Source organism: Stigmatopora argus, chromosome 7 (genome assembly GCF_051989625.1).
Source record: "Stigmatopora argus isolate UIUO_Sarg chromosome 7, RoL_Sarg_1.0, whole genome shotgun sequence".
Lineage (NCBI taxonomy): Eukaryota > Metazoa > Chordata > Actinopteri > Syngnathiformes > Syngnathidae > Stigmatopora > Stigmatopora argus.
In genome coordinates, this window is record NC_135393.1 from 7,406,281 (window position 1) to 7,421,193 (window position 14,913).

General features: G+C 41.0%; 1 protein-coding gene across 1 annotated transcript in view; it reads left to right on the forward strand.

The window, feature by feature from the left end:
• The first annotated feature begins 4,208 nt into the window (after nucleotides 1–4,208).
• The window catches only part of sdk1b (sidekick cell adhesion molecule 1b), a 226,628-nt gene continuing 215,923 nt past the window's right edge, over nucleotides 4,209–14,913 (forward strand). Inside the window, exons 1-2 of the mRNA XM_077604254.1 lie at nucleotides 4,209–4,715; nucleotides 5,383–5,510. Coding sequence (XP_077460380.1) covers nucleotides 4,690–4,715; nucleotides 5,383–5,510 — 154 coding nt within the window. The 5' untranslated portion in view covers nucleotides 4,209–4,689. The remainder of the gene's footprint in view (nucleotides 4,716–5,382; nucleotides 5,511–14,913) is intronic.

Below are 14,913 nucleotides of genomic sequence, written 5' to 3' on the forward strand. Positions count from 1 at the left end.
GTGTTATACATCCAAAAGATGGAGATGTAGTCGTAGTGGTTGGGAGTTGTGTTATGCATCAACTAGAGAACATGCAAACTTCATACGGGAATGTCCGAACCTGGGATTGAACTCTCGATCTCAGAATTGTGAGACTGAAACGCTAAGCATTCTTGCACCAGTCCGCCTATTAACTTTATATATCGAGGTCAAATGTTTTGATGCACCATATAAATCTTATGTTAATTGACAATTAATGTTGATCCTGGCTTTTACTATTGACCTCAGATAGCTAATTAAAAATATATATGACATTAGGAATAATCCCTAAAATTTGAAAAGATGTACTCTGAAATGTCACCAGAATACAATTATAACAAAGGAACATTTTTAAAGAACACACATGCACAGCTTTATGCCAACAGGGACAAGATTTCTTTAACTGAGGTTCTCAACAATGATGTATTAGAATACACACGTTCTCTGGTCTGTTTCTACTTCCCTGCTGTGTTTATCAGTGGAGCGACTATGACAGGTCAGTTAATATCGACATTATCTCCCTACGCCACAATGACAGCTCAAGCTGCAGGAAGCCACTCATTAATTGCGCCTAGACTTGTATGGGGGGTGTACCTGTGTGTTTTTGTGTGCATGCACGTAAAGATATGTTGAGTACTAGGATGAAAGTCATTAGCCAGGTCTAACGTGTTAAAGAGATGAGGACGGCTCAGATGTTTATCTCAGCAGGAAAACAGATTGGCGGCATTACTCAGGCCTATCATGGCAGTTTAATGTGGAAAGGTATAGCATGGCTGTTTGTGTCTCTGTCTGTGGGAGAATATATGTGAGAGAGTTGCATCAAATAGGAGCAGGAAGACATCTTGTCCGAGATTAGCCCACCGTTGGATTTGAAATCACAATAAGCAATATTCTGTACAGAAATACATTATTGTGAGTTTCAAGTGGATTTTTTGTGAGCCACTGAGACATTGAATGTAGAAAATGAAGAGGTAATTGCTGGAGGTACACAGGTAATTGAAAACTAAATTGGTTTCAGAATTACACTCTGAGGTCTTGTTGGAACCTTCTGTGAGAAATGTACTAAATGTTAAAGAAATTGTCGTATTTTCCGCACTATAAAGCGCACCAGATTATAAAGTGCACCATCAATGAATGGCCTATCTTAAAATGTGTTTCATATATAAGGTAGTAGTCGTACTGGTGGTGGTAGTAGTAGTAGAAGATTGTGTTATACATCCACGAGATGGAGATGTAGTCGTAGTGTTTAGGAGTTGTGTTATGCATCAACTAGATGGAGCTGTGCTAAAGGGAATTTCATACAATGATTAAACAAGATTGCTTCTTATATAAGGTGCCGGCTTTTGAGAAAACTGAAGCCTTTTAGTTGCGCCTTACAGTATGGAAAATATGGTACACTGACCTAATGAAAAAGGCTCTCTATTTTTCTTGATGAATGTCACCTAGTCTGTTTCTATACTCAAGTGTCTTCTGCTTTAACCTTGTGCATTTGGTTTTCCCTTAAACATTTATTGGATTTATGAATGACTATCACTTGAAAGTTAGAATGAATAGTTGTGTTTAATTACTTAGTTCAATTCAATTCCTTTTTTCGAACCTCTGGTTCATGAAAACGTAAGATCAAAGTTAAAAACAAAAAAAACCTGCAGCATGAAAATCAATACATAGTACATAGTAACCATGAACATTTTGTTTAGGATTAGGATTCACATGTTTAATTGACTCACTGTTCAACAACACTCTAGAGCAGTGGACCCCAAACTATTCCAGAAAGGGCCACAGTGGATGTGGGTTTTCGTTCCAACCTGTAAGAGGAAACCTTTCCACCAATCTGGCATCCTAGAAGTGCAATCAGTAGATTGCAGTCAGGTGCTTCTTTTTTCAGCAGAAATCTCATTGGTTAAACTGTTTGTGTTGGAACAAAAACCTGCACCCACAGCGGCCCTCGAGGACCGGTTTGGAGACCTGTGCTCTAGAAACTCAATCAGTTTTATTCATTGTCCACAAGCCAATAAAGGTAAAACTTCCATAATATGTTCCCCTTCAATGTGCTTAATTTTTTTCCCTATTTTTTAATTAGAACAGCGGTTCGGGGATGAGTGGTTAGCGTGTCGGGCTCACAGTTCTGGAGTCCTGGGTTCGAATGGAGGTCAGTCCTCCTGTGGTCAGTTTGCATGTTCTCCCTGGGCCAATGTGAGTTTTCTCTGGGTACTCCGGTTTCCTCCCACATTCCAAAGACATGAAGGGTAGGCTGATCGGACGCTCAAAATTGCCCATAGGTATGAGTGTGAGGATGAACGGTTGTCTGTCTCCTCGCGTCGTGCGATTGCCTGGCCACCAATTCAGAGTGTCCCCCCACCTCGTGCCCAAAGTCACGTGGAATAGGCTCCAGCATCCCCTGCGACCCTTGTGAGGATAAGCAGTTCAGAAAATGAATGAATGAGAACGAATGCTGAGGTTTGGCCCCAAACATGGTAAGCTCACTAGCAAAAATAGCATTATACCTACATTAATAGAAGAAGTAGCAATTTGATAGTCTGAATGAAATGAGTCTGGTGTAAAAAGCAATAGATGAGGTAAGGGTGCTTAGGAGAGAGTATGTTGGGTACAGCTCGACAAGTGGGGAGACTATTTGGCAAGTCGGGGGATGGGAAGTCTATCTGGATTTATCGAGGAAATAAAAGATAAGGTCACTGTGTTGTAAGCTTTAATATTAATGTGCTATTTAATGACCCTTGCCGTGTCGGAAAGTAGTTTTTCACTAATAGTAAGATATAGCTCCAGGCTGTTATTTGGTGTGCTGCTGCTGCTGGACCACCAGTGGTGCTTCACTGAGTCTGTTTTGGTAAATTATATTTTATTTAAATAGGATGAGGAGAATAAGAAAATCCCTTGGCTAGACCTCTTATTGTGCCATCCTCACTATAGAGACAAGCACCACTTACAAAAGAAAAATGTGTAATCACAAAGCTAATTACACTACACTCCCCAAAAAGCACATCTAATCATATACTTAGAGAGAGTGTCATAGCAAAGGCCTGAAAGTCTTCACCCACATTGGCTCAATAAAAGGCCCACCTGCCAAAAGTGTGACCCAATCTAAGAGCTGCATTTGAAAACAAATCATTCATCTTCCATACCGCTTACCCTCACATGGATTGTGAAATGAACAAGGAGACAAACAACCATTCACGCTCACACTCATACCTAGCGTGTGCAATCAGCCTAACATGCATGTCTTTGGAATGTGGGAGGAAACCGGAGTACCTGAAGAAAACCCATCCAGGCCCAAGGAGAACATGCAAACTGACACGCGTCAGCCTCACAGCTCTAGGGTCCTGGGTTAAAATCAAGGTCGGTCCACCTGTATGGAGTTTGCATGCTCTCCCCGGGCCTGCATGGATTTTCTCCGGGTACTCTGGCGTCCTCCCACATTCCAAAAAGCGTGAATGGTTCTTTGTCTCCTGGGATAGGCTGCAGTACCCCCCACCCCCAACCCTAGTGAGGAAAAAGCGGTAAAGAAAATAAACGAATGAATCAAAGTAAGTGTGTGTACCTCTAGAAAAGACCTTCAAGTGGCCCTAGACGAGTGGCGTTTACATCTTTTTTATATATATAAATAGAGCTAACGGTGCTTTGCATGTGTTTTCATGTCCAAGCCTTCCAGTGTCTAAGCTGAATCAAGTTTTCTGTGCCATTTTCTCTATTTTTTAACGAATTGCTACTCCTATTGGAGTTCGTTTTTTTGTGAATGTGGTCTGTGGAGCCAAAAAAAACACAATTGTTTACCTAACATTTCTATTGAGAATATATGCTTTAAGAAAAGTTTACAGAAAAACTCTAAAAAATGTTTGCTTTGATTTTTATGCCGTATAACCTTGCTGCCTACGTTTTGTACAATTTATAAATTTAATAAATTTTACAAACACTGTTTATTTGTGTTTATAAGTGTGTGTTTTTATGTGTGTAAATATGTTTGTGTGTGTGTGTGTGTACGTATATACATACACTTAGTACTATACACACACATACACACGCTCACACTCCCTGTCGTCCCACCCCATCATTCAGGCTGACCAATAAGAATACCGACGTGTTTGGCACGGACCAATCAACGACGAGAGATGCTCATGAATGGAACTTTTAGAGTTTTGGATGGATGGAGTTGACAGTCTGAAAGACGGACTCTGTGTTAAATGAATGAGTAAAACAGAGAGAGTGAGAGAGACTAATATCCCCATCTTGAGATCGCAAAATCTTGGAAGACTGTGAGTAAAGAGGCTACACTAAGGAGCTCTCTCTCCCTCAAGTGTGCGTCGAGGAGCTTGGCAGGTGTTCGCTCGCGAGAGAGCTGGTCGCTTCATTCAGTCTGCACCGAGCTTCAATAGAGTGCTGTCGGAACGAGCGATGTAAAGAAACGTCAACCTCGATAACCACAGGCCCAAACAAAAGACAGAAGCCCGAAAGAAATTTCTCGAGCGGCTGCCCAGTCAACGGACTGCCGCGGAGGACCGATGACAAGTCCGGATAACAGCGGCTCTTGTAGTCAAAGGACACACTGACGCAGCGGAAGAGCAAAGACTCCCCCACCGCTTAAAAAAAGCAACTTTTGTCCTCTTCTAAGAAACTCTTACACGGAATTGCATTTCTCACAAGCTCAAGAAATATCAGATGTGCACTGGAGACCCCAAAACAAGGTATTTCATCTCACTCGTTTGGTTTTAATGCAAACCTGTTGTGCCAGCGGTTGTGCCCGCTAAGCACATCCGAAGAAGGCGACACTTCTTGGGGGAGAGTGAAACCTCTTCCCACCGGACCACTAACTTACCCGGCCAGTGCCAATATTGGAGGGTAACGCCCCCCTCGAACCCTTCCCCCCGCAAGAGGCTCCTCTCCGAATCAATCACGGAATCGATCGCCGGTGCGAGGCTTAATTCGAGTAAAATTTACGTCCTTTATTACAACAGCAGAAAGATCCGCGGAACAAATTCCCCGTTGACAATAAAACAAGCATTGGACAAAGTGGAGTTAGCGATCGATACAAGAAAGTAAGCCTATAAGACTACGCTCTGAAATGTTTTAATTCAGCACGCTGATCAATCCACGTGGAAGCGAAGTGCGCCGGCCGGGCGATGGTAAACGCGGACTCGGCCAGAACACGTCCACATTACCGGGCACTCTAGAAATCTTGCCGCCTCAGTGATTTCGGTCCCCCGGCTGACTTTTTTTGAACGCCGTGGCCGATTGAAGTCACCCATCGTTAACCGCACCAGAACTTCAGGATCTGGGAATTTGGGTTTACTACTTTAGCAATACTGGACACTGCTGCCCGACGTTTCGTATGTTGGAATTTTCTCCGTTCAGTGGTTCCACGGAGATGGTCGAAGGATTCTCTACAGGGAGTGAGATGATGATGCTGAGAAACAGACGGGCGTCTCTTCTTTACCTGCTTCTCCTTCTTAGCTGCAGCTGCCACATGTTGCATGGCCAAGGTAAATAAGAACACACAAATGCAAAAAAAATATACTCATAAATTATGTTTATTTTAAAATTCCTAAATGTAAATGATTTATGCATTATGTCCCCACAATATCTCATCTGCAAGTGATACAAACTTGGGCAGCGGAGTTCTTAACAAAACAAAATGCTAATGGTAAATAAGGACACGGTTGATGCTTGCATTATTTTTCAAGTTTCATTCTACAACATTAATTCAAGCCTTGTTTGGCACAATTATGTTATGCATATGGATGTCTGCAGGATTAAGGTATTGTGCATGTGAATCTGTTTGGGGAGAGCGTTACCTTATCCAAGCATTGATAATCCCTCTATAGTCAATGACCTGCTTCACCGAGGACCCTGTTTTGAACCCAAAGCAAAAAACAAAAAAACAAAACTGCAGTTCACGCAAATTCCATGTTCACCCCTTCAATCCTTTTCCCTGTGCTACCCAACTGTAATTGTTATACACAGTTGTGCTATCCATCTATCCTGAACAGGTTGGTTGTATGAGTTTTGTCATTTTAAATACTAATAGGGGACATGTGTGTATGTGTGTACATATCTGTGTGGTGGTGGGGGTTGAGGGGGGTTGAGAGGGGTGGAGGGTGGTTGGTGGTGGGGGTTGAGGAGGGTGGGGGGTTGGTTGGTGGTAGGGTGTCACACAAAGACAAAAAGAAGGTCAAGCCCGTGTCAGCACACAAATGTTCTCTGGGTCACAGATGGTGCGTGGTGGGCAAAGGCATGAGATCTGGGGTTATGAGGAGGAGGAGGGATTTGGAGGAATGTGTGAGATGCCCGGGTGGTGTGGGGTTTCGCTATTTGTGAACCTTCAGAGAATCTGTGTGTTCAAAAGTGTCAATGTCAGTATGAAAAAAAGCACAAAGCTGTGTGGAGAAAGGCGAGGGAATGGGGGGAGGGGGGGTGCATGTTGGAAATGATGGTATATTGGCAAAATGGGGAATTCAGCTCTGCGGCATGCCAGCAGTTTAATCGATGATGGCGGTATGACAGCTCTTCTGTGTACTTTCTTTTTCCAATTTGTACACTTTCTATCTTTACCGTCTATCCTGGATCTTGAGGATGTTGAGGGTGGAGGTGTGAGGCAGAGGTGCATTGTGGCTCCAGAGTCCAACACAATCCTCAATGCGATGTCATGGTCTCATCAGCAACACAAACTACATATTAATATATTAGATATTAATTCATGTGTTGTCATTGCCTAAACTAAGTGCTTTCCTCAACAAGGTTAAATTTGCTTTATTTTCATGTCTCCAATTCTTGTAGTCATTCGGTTATATCAAAGAAGACAGAAGACAGGGTAAATTTCAGTTATCTGCCATGCAATATTTAATCAATCAAACGTGGTGAAATGACAGCCTAAATATAGTTTGGGAGAGTACGCACAATCCCTCTAAAAGAGTAGATTTATTAAGGCTCCATATGTTGTCCCTGTGCCGTAACTTATTAGTGTGCCAAAATGGCCCAATTCCGCCAGCCCCTCTAATTAGTTGTGTTGTGGTCCGTATCGTGCCATTGAAGTGTGTGCCGAGTAATCAGCCAAAATCCCGGTGAAGTGTGGTTCAGAGTGTTATTTGAGGATGCCAGCGCACCATCCTTTGCGTAGGTACAGCCTCCTCAACACGTACATCAATGGGTTTGTCGACGTTGCTCTGTAGTTTGCAAAGAGTGGATGAAAAAGGCCTTTGTATGATGAATAAAATCAGAGACATAATTCGATAAACAACAAAGCCAGTTGCTCGTCTTTTTGTCTCTTTAACTGGCTATTCTTCCATTTTATGCCAAAATCATTGAACAGACTTTTTTATTAATTCATTCATTTTGTAAGCTGATTTTAATACTTTTAAGTGTGAAGGGAAATCCAAATGTTTTTCCTAATTATCATGATGTGTCTGCTCCCTTTGCCAGTATCGTGATCCTCTCTAAAAACGGCACACTGCTCACTGTAATGTGGCCAAAAATGTGTAAAAATTAGTTTTTCTTTACTTTTGAATTAATTGTCATTACTGTATGTCATCAATTGCACAGTTACAAAGCATTCTTGTTAGGTGCGCACATTAATTCATGTTTAACAAGATGTATAACTCAACATTAAAACATGACCCAGGATAAATTAAATGGATCATTCGTTAGACACTAACTCCAACAGTTGTTTTTATTATTCAAAACACACAAATAACATTGCTTTTTTTGTTTGGTGTGTGCTGGTTTATTTTATTTCCATTCAATGTGAAAAGATTAATAGAGATGCAAGTGCTTTGAGTTGCAAGCAGTCACAGAACAAGTTAAACTTGGATCTCAATGCAACTGTGTTGTGTTTGGTTGTAGATTTAATCAATTCAAATTAGAGTTATCAAAAATTATCCAGGTATCGATGCATAAATGTTTGGATAAGATATTTGATTGCAAACGTATTGCTACTTCGCCCATCTGGTCACTGCTGCAGTATTGTTCATTAATGTATTTAATTTTATTTTTGTAACTAGCAAAGGTCACCAGAAACTTGTCTTGGAGAAATTAAAATTTGTTGATATGTTTTTATTTTCCTTGTTAATTCATTTTTACATTTGTAGTATTTGACTATTTGTTTGAGTATCAATAATGAGTTGCAAATTGTTAGATGGAATTAGATGGAAGACAAGGACCCCGATAGCCTGTTGGTGATGTCGTTTGATTGAATTGATAGTGCCATGGATCAAAAACCAGACATTTTAGGTGTCCTTCTAACCTTAACCTTTTATGTGGACATTTTATTTTAGGTAAAGATGAATGAAATTCAAAAGTTGATTCTACTTATCTCACCATCTTCTTTCCTCTCACTAGCCTCCAGTCAATCGATGTCCTAACCCTCATAAATGCAAGGCTCTATATGAGCCAACCCTCGTCTCAGGGAGCACATTTAAATAAGCTCATCGATCTTTCATTTTAGAGTTTAAGTGACGGCAGCGTTTTACTGTCTCTCCTCCTTGGTCCCCCTTCGCCCTCCCCCTGTCTCTCATCTGTTCACCTCTCTGCTCTCTCGCCGTCTATTCATAACTTATCCTGCTGCCTCCCGACTGCCCCCGTGTCATTGAGTGGGTTCAGCCCCGCAGCTGTTGGACTGATTTACTTTTCCAGCAAGGATACTTGACAGAGTCTCATTCAATGCTTTGCATTCAGATAGGAAGTTGGCTGAGAATAGGATGTTTAATTGCCAGTGTACATCATTTTCAATACAGCAAGCTGGATAAATCCTAAAAAAAATGCTGCCATCAAGAAGGAAGCTGGGATTTTTGCACCATAAATTGATTACACCATTGTTTTAATTTGGTAGCATTCTTTTATGAGCCCTGACAGAGGTCCATGTAAAATTACTCAGACACCTAAAGTCACCTGATGTTAATATAACAACAGTAACATGGATCATTTGGTATGTAACAGCTGTCCTGGTTGGTGTGCAATACTGATAGTGGTTTATTAGTAGAAAAGGTATAATGAAAACTATGTCTGGATGATCTTGATATTACTAACCTTGGCCAAGGTAATTGCAGTTTTGTGCCTCTGTTCTTCCCATTTTTGAAATAATATAATTCAGCCATACGTGGCATGTCTGAAAAAATCCAGGACTATTGTCACAAAAAGAGTTTAAAGCTACACATTTTTCCTTCATGCATCCCGTTAGTATGTAACACATTTTTTTGGCCCTTTCAGTCACACCTTCATGCACATTTGGGTTTTTTTTGGAGCGGTGATCCTGCTCCTTTTCAATTTCACAGCTATCTTGATGTTGTCCTCATCTTTAAAATGAATTTCCTTCATTGACTTGTGCTTTGGTAAGTGGAAACATTTACAGGCAACATGGTCGGGTAAGTAAAGGGATGTTCTTTACAGCCAGCCAAGAGCTGTCATACGTATGCTCAGGGAACTTAAAAAGATGATTTGGCATGGTAAATAACCCATCCATTTCCAACACTGCATAGCCTGGTCAGGGTCGCAGGGTGCTAGAACCTGTCCCAGCTGACTTCGGGCGAAAGGCGGATTACACTCTTAACTGGTCACCAGTCACTCATAGGGCATACACCTTGAGACAGACAACCTTTTGTACTCCCAATCATAGCGCCACTGAGCAGGAACCAATCCCAGATTGCCTGCATCGAGGTTGGGGCGAATGAATCACGACTGCCAAAAAGCGTTGACCCTTGTGCATTAAAATAAGTAAATATTAGAGTTGTAACAAAAAATATGATGTGACTAAATATGGTTTTTTGATGAAAGCAAGATATACGACCGTATTGCTAGTAAACCCTTTAATCGATACAAAATCTGCCAGTAATATACTAGATGCATTGATTTTGAGGAGTACTCTTGCGATCGTGACGCCAGAATTCGGTCATCTGAGGCGTCACATAGTTCTCTTTTTTTTAAACCAGTGTTTGTACTCCATAGTAGTAGTGCATGGCATGTTCTTTATTATAACATTGAAAATGTTCTGTTGTACTAGTAAGTACCAAAAATGAAGTATTTGCTTGACTGAATTCGTCGACCACTTTCAGAATAAAATCTGTACTGTGTACTGCTCATGGTTAGGCAAAATGTAGTTTTGAAGCTGGTCAATACATATTCATCATTATCAAACTGTTGACCCAATGTGAAAATTTGCTTCAGTGTGTCATTATGAGATCAAGGTAATTTAGAAACCTCATCCAAGTAATTATACTCCAGCACCGACACCCAATTACCTTCTCTCTTTTCAACACTCTTGTAGTTAAATTTGAATTGTTTTTTAACTTAGTCTTTTGATGGAAGCTATGCGCACAAGACAGAATCATGAAATAACTTTAGGTATGAAATTAAGGATCTTTTGGACTTTAAAGATCAGGCAGTGTGGAAGTACATTAATCCTTTCCCTGTTCACAAACGTGATACAAGTGTATATACCTTCCAATCAAGTAGTTTGAATATTGGAGAGCTAGAGGTCACACATGAGGCAGCAGTGTGTATGACTCTATGATAGATGTGGGGGTTAAACAGGTTTAAGAGAGAGTGAGGTCCCTGGTTGACTCCCCTATTTCTTGTCTGTCAGCGGGAACAAATCACCAAGCTTCTAGTGCTTCCACAGTACCACGACACTTTGCACATTTCTATGAGCGTCTCTGTCTTTCTGATTATATGTTTGTGCAAGAACTGTAGCCTGTTGTATGGGTTCATGCAGGATGGGAGATGTCAAATTTATGCTCACTAGTTTATCAAGCGTGACAGCCGCTCTTTTAAAAAGAGAAAATAGAATATTTTCACCAATGTATTTATGAGTGATTCAAAGTCAGGTCCATAAACAAGGATGCAGCTAGTCTTTTGTGCTTATACAGGCACACACTTATGGTAAATAATGGCGACTTCTTTAATCCAGCTCAGTTGTACTGGTGAGGTTACTGTGTGCTAAAATGGCTTCCACGCTCAGTAGTATTATTTTCTGACACCGATAATGAAACACAAACAGAAGGTTAAGAAATCCTGTTCCTTTCATAGAAATATATTGAGTATACAACTGGAAATAATGTGATTGTATGTTGACATAGATGGCTAACATCAATATTTGAAAATTATATAATAAAAATATTTTTTCAACTTGTTTTATGGTCAAACACTTTTTTAACAGAAGTTTGATGGGCTAGGATTTGGAAACCTGTGACCCTGATCAGGATAAGTGGTGTTGAAAATGAATGAATATTAAAAACATGACAGGTGTACATGCTCCCATCTTGGAACTCCCCATCTCAATCCTATATTTGACTGTCCATGGCAAATTCACGTCTCAGTGTCTGCATATATATTTTTAAAGGCTTTTGTATTAGCGGTGCTGTTTGAAGATTGCCTTGGCGGAGTAAACTGACAGTCCCTGAATATGAGTGAGGTTCTTATGACAACAAAACAAGTGTTTCATTTGCGTTATTGTTAACACTGTATTAAAATCCTGTGATTTGCTTGTTCAGTGCACAAGCTGCACCCTTCTGCAGGTGCGTTATCACAGTGTGGTGTGTTTGATCTGCTACAGGTGTTTGAGAGGGAGGCTGGCTTCACATTCATAGGGTGCGCGTGTGTGTGCGCTCTTGTGTGTTTCAATTCTACAGTATAAGCTCCAAGAAAAGGGGAAAAAAAGATTCTTTTTGATGTCACTCAGGAATAAGCAGGAATTGCTGCATGTGTGTCTGGCCCGAGTTCTTTTTTTTTTTTTTTTTTTGTAAACCAATTCCTTTGATGTTGAGTGGAGGAGGGCTTTGCCATGGCAGGTGGCTCCAGACTTGGCATGTGCAACATGTGTGTCCGGGTGCTTGCAGTCCATAACCAAATTCAAGTGCCTGTTTCGAGTGCACTCTCATCAGTCCAGTATACATGATATGGTTATTGTTTGAAATGCAAGCTAGACCAGGGATGGGCAAACCGGTCCTCGAGGGCCGCTGAGGGTGCAGGTTTTTGTTCCAACCGATCCAGCACAGATACTTTGACCAATGAGATTTCTGCAGAAAACAAGAAGCACCTGAGTGCAATCCACTGATTGTACCTGTAGGATACCAGATTGGTGAAAATGTGTCCTCTTTATGGGTTGGAATGAAAACCCGCACCCACTGCGGCCCTTTCTGGAATAGTTTGCCCACCCCTGAGCTAGAATCTGTTACTGAAAAATATAATAATCGGAAATCAGATTAGTACTTACAATATAAAACACATTCAGGGCTCACTATAACGAATGGCCGTGTTTTAAGGTGGAACCCTCAAATGTCAGTGATCCAAAGGGAGAACCAAATGCCATACAAGGGGTGAACCACCACCCCGGTCTGCAGCTAATTTTGGACACACACACGATGGTTGTGAAAAAGTGTGAGAGTAAAGATAGGTTGTAATTTTGGTGCCTTAAGCATTGTTTTGAAACGTAATGAAAAATAAACGGGAGAGCACTGAGAACCAGAGATAGTGTTACATAATGCGAGCATACTGTGCAGTGTGTGTGTGAATTACATATTTTAGTTCAGGAAATTGATTACCTAATTTGTTTTTAACAGGAAAATACACGTTGACTTTGTAACGAGGCAGCCTCAACCCACCTCAAACCTGCCCTAAAGGTGTCTGGAGTCCACATTTTATTTGGTAAAAACCTTACCTGTATGTACTAAACTAGAGGGACTCCATCACAATGTGCCTGGAGGGAACAAACTGGTTGGACACAGGCCTAAATATAGTATGCCTTGGAGATTTCAAACCCATATGATCTGCCATGGATACTAGGCTAGTATTCCTGATTTCATCAAAGCTATTTTGACATGTTGATAGAATGTTGATTAGAGGATGTTGATGGAAGAATGAGAAAAATAAATAGTGACAGATAAAATGAGAAAATGTATTGCAAAGAAGGAAAGTAATCAAACGGGGTGGAGCTTTAATAAACTGGATTAGAGAGTATATGGTGTCAAAATTTTGGTCACAGGAAGAGATGGATGGTTGTGAAAGCGGCATGGAAAGGAAGGAGTGGGCTGGAGGCAGTATGAGATGCTAGTCCTGAATGATGTCCTTAAAGAAAGAAAATAATTTGATGTTAATGGAATGGCTTCAGCAAATCTTTTCCTTTCCAGCTGCTAACCCTGTTCTTTTATCCCACCATTGGACATTATTTTGTTTTTCTGCTCCCTTAGTACATGTTCCACTCTTTAACTGAGAAGATCCTCCCAGACCAATTCTTCTCCCATTTTGCTGTCTTGAAACAAAGTAATTGTGTCCTCTTTTCCCAGATTTACTATTTCATTTGTGTGGGAAGAGAAAAGCAAACAAATGAACGCATTTGTGTGAAGAGAGGAGAAATTAATTATCCCATTTGCTTGTTGTTGGAATAATGATTCAAACCTTTTAAATCATTATTAGTAATATTTAATTAAAAAAGGAAAAACATCTTTCAACAAACTCTGCGGCGAACTTGCAAGGAGATGCAATGTGGCGTCGCCTTAGCCCCCAGTGCATTCTGAATTGCAGTAACTGAATCATTGTATTTAATCGCGACACTCGAAAAACATGGTTATGTAATCAGTACAATAACACCCTCGCTGGTTAGAAAACAACAGTGTGAGGAATGCTTTCAAGGTAAACAAAGCAAAGCCGTATTTTCAAACAATAATGCGATTATCGCCATCTTCTGCTGGAGTCCCGTCAAAACAGTCCCGTTGTGTTCTGCCGAAAAGCGTGTGTGAAAACAATGTGTCCTCGAGCTGTGGGGCCTTGAGGAGACGATGTGGAGGAAAAGTGTCCATGGTTCATGAATTGGTTTATAGCCTTATTACTTATTGAAAAATGCTTACAACACATATAGAATATTCCATAATAATTCTAACATTCCCTCCTTTTACTATATGTTTGTTATTCATTTTATGACAAATTCAAAATGAGAGGGATATCACCGTTGGCTGTTTTGATTTTACCCGCTTAGGCTCTACTCGTTCGGCAGGTCTGAAAATCAGAAAATAAGATCATTTTCGTCCAATCCATCCTCGTAATTACCATGCTCCTGGAATTCACTGTTAGTGTCAGCACGTTTCTTTCAGTAGGAGATATAATTCATGCAATTTGGAATTTGTAGGGGCAATCGTAGTGGTTATAAGTCGGCTCATCAAAGATCTTAAGCAGGGAATAATACAACACCCACATAATGTCAAAATCGTAGCAAAAAGGGCTACCACAAATTAGGCCAAATCATTATTAGTGAGGCCACAAATCTGTCAGCGGACATTATTCTACTCCAGGATGCTTTTTCATCTTGCGGTTTAGGGTCTGCAGGCCATCGTTGGCCCTGGTGTGGGACCCAGTGGGGGGCGTGTTGTTGAGTGCAACATTTTCAAACGTTGCATACGCCCCCTGCTCCTTCAAGAAGCATTTCAACCGCTGCACGATCCTGGAACGCCGTCAGACTAGTGGCTGCCAGTTGTTCCTTTATCGCCACAAATCCCTGTTCAGTATAATTTCCAAGTTTTTTGGACATTGTAATGCAGGTAATTTATCCAATCAACATTTTTGTTTGGAGTAATTAAAAGAAAAATATACTCCCAACCTGCTGCGATCTGATTAGCCAACTTATACTCATCCTCGTGGATGCCAATCGCATCAATGTATCACCCTCTCTCCATGCGACGCCGTCGCGAGGGGCCCGCCATCATACCGGATTTCTGTGCAGCCAATTGTATCTCCTCTACTGTAGATGGAAAAACAGACACTGGTAATAGCAGTGAGACCAAGGCACAAAGTCCTGCTGTCATTTTGGCAGGAGTCGTATAATTTGTTTTGACCCCACCACCACCATAGGTCAGAACGTGGAATCAGGGGTGTAGTCTGTTTTAGGACGTGGGCACACCACGTCAC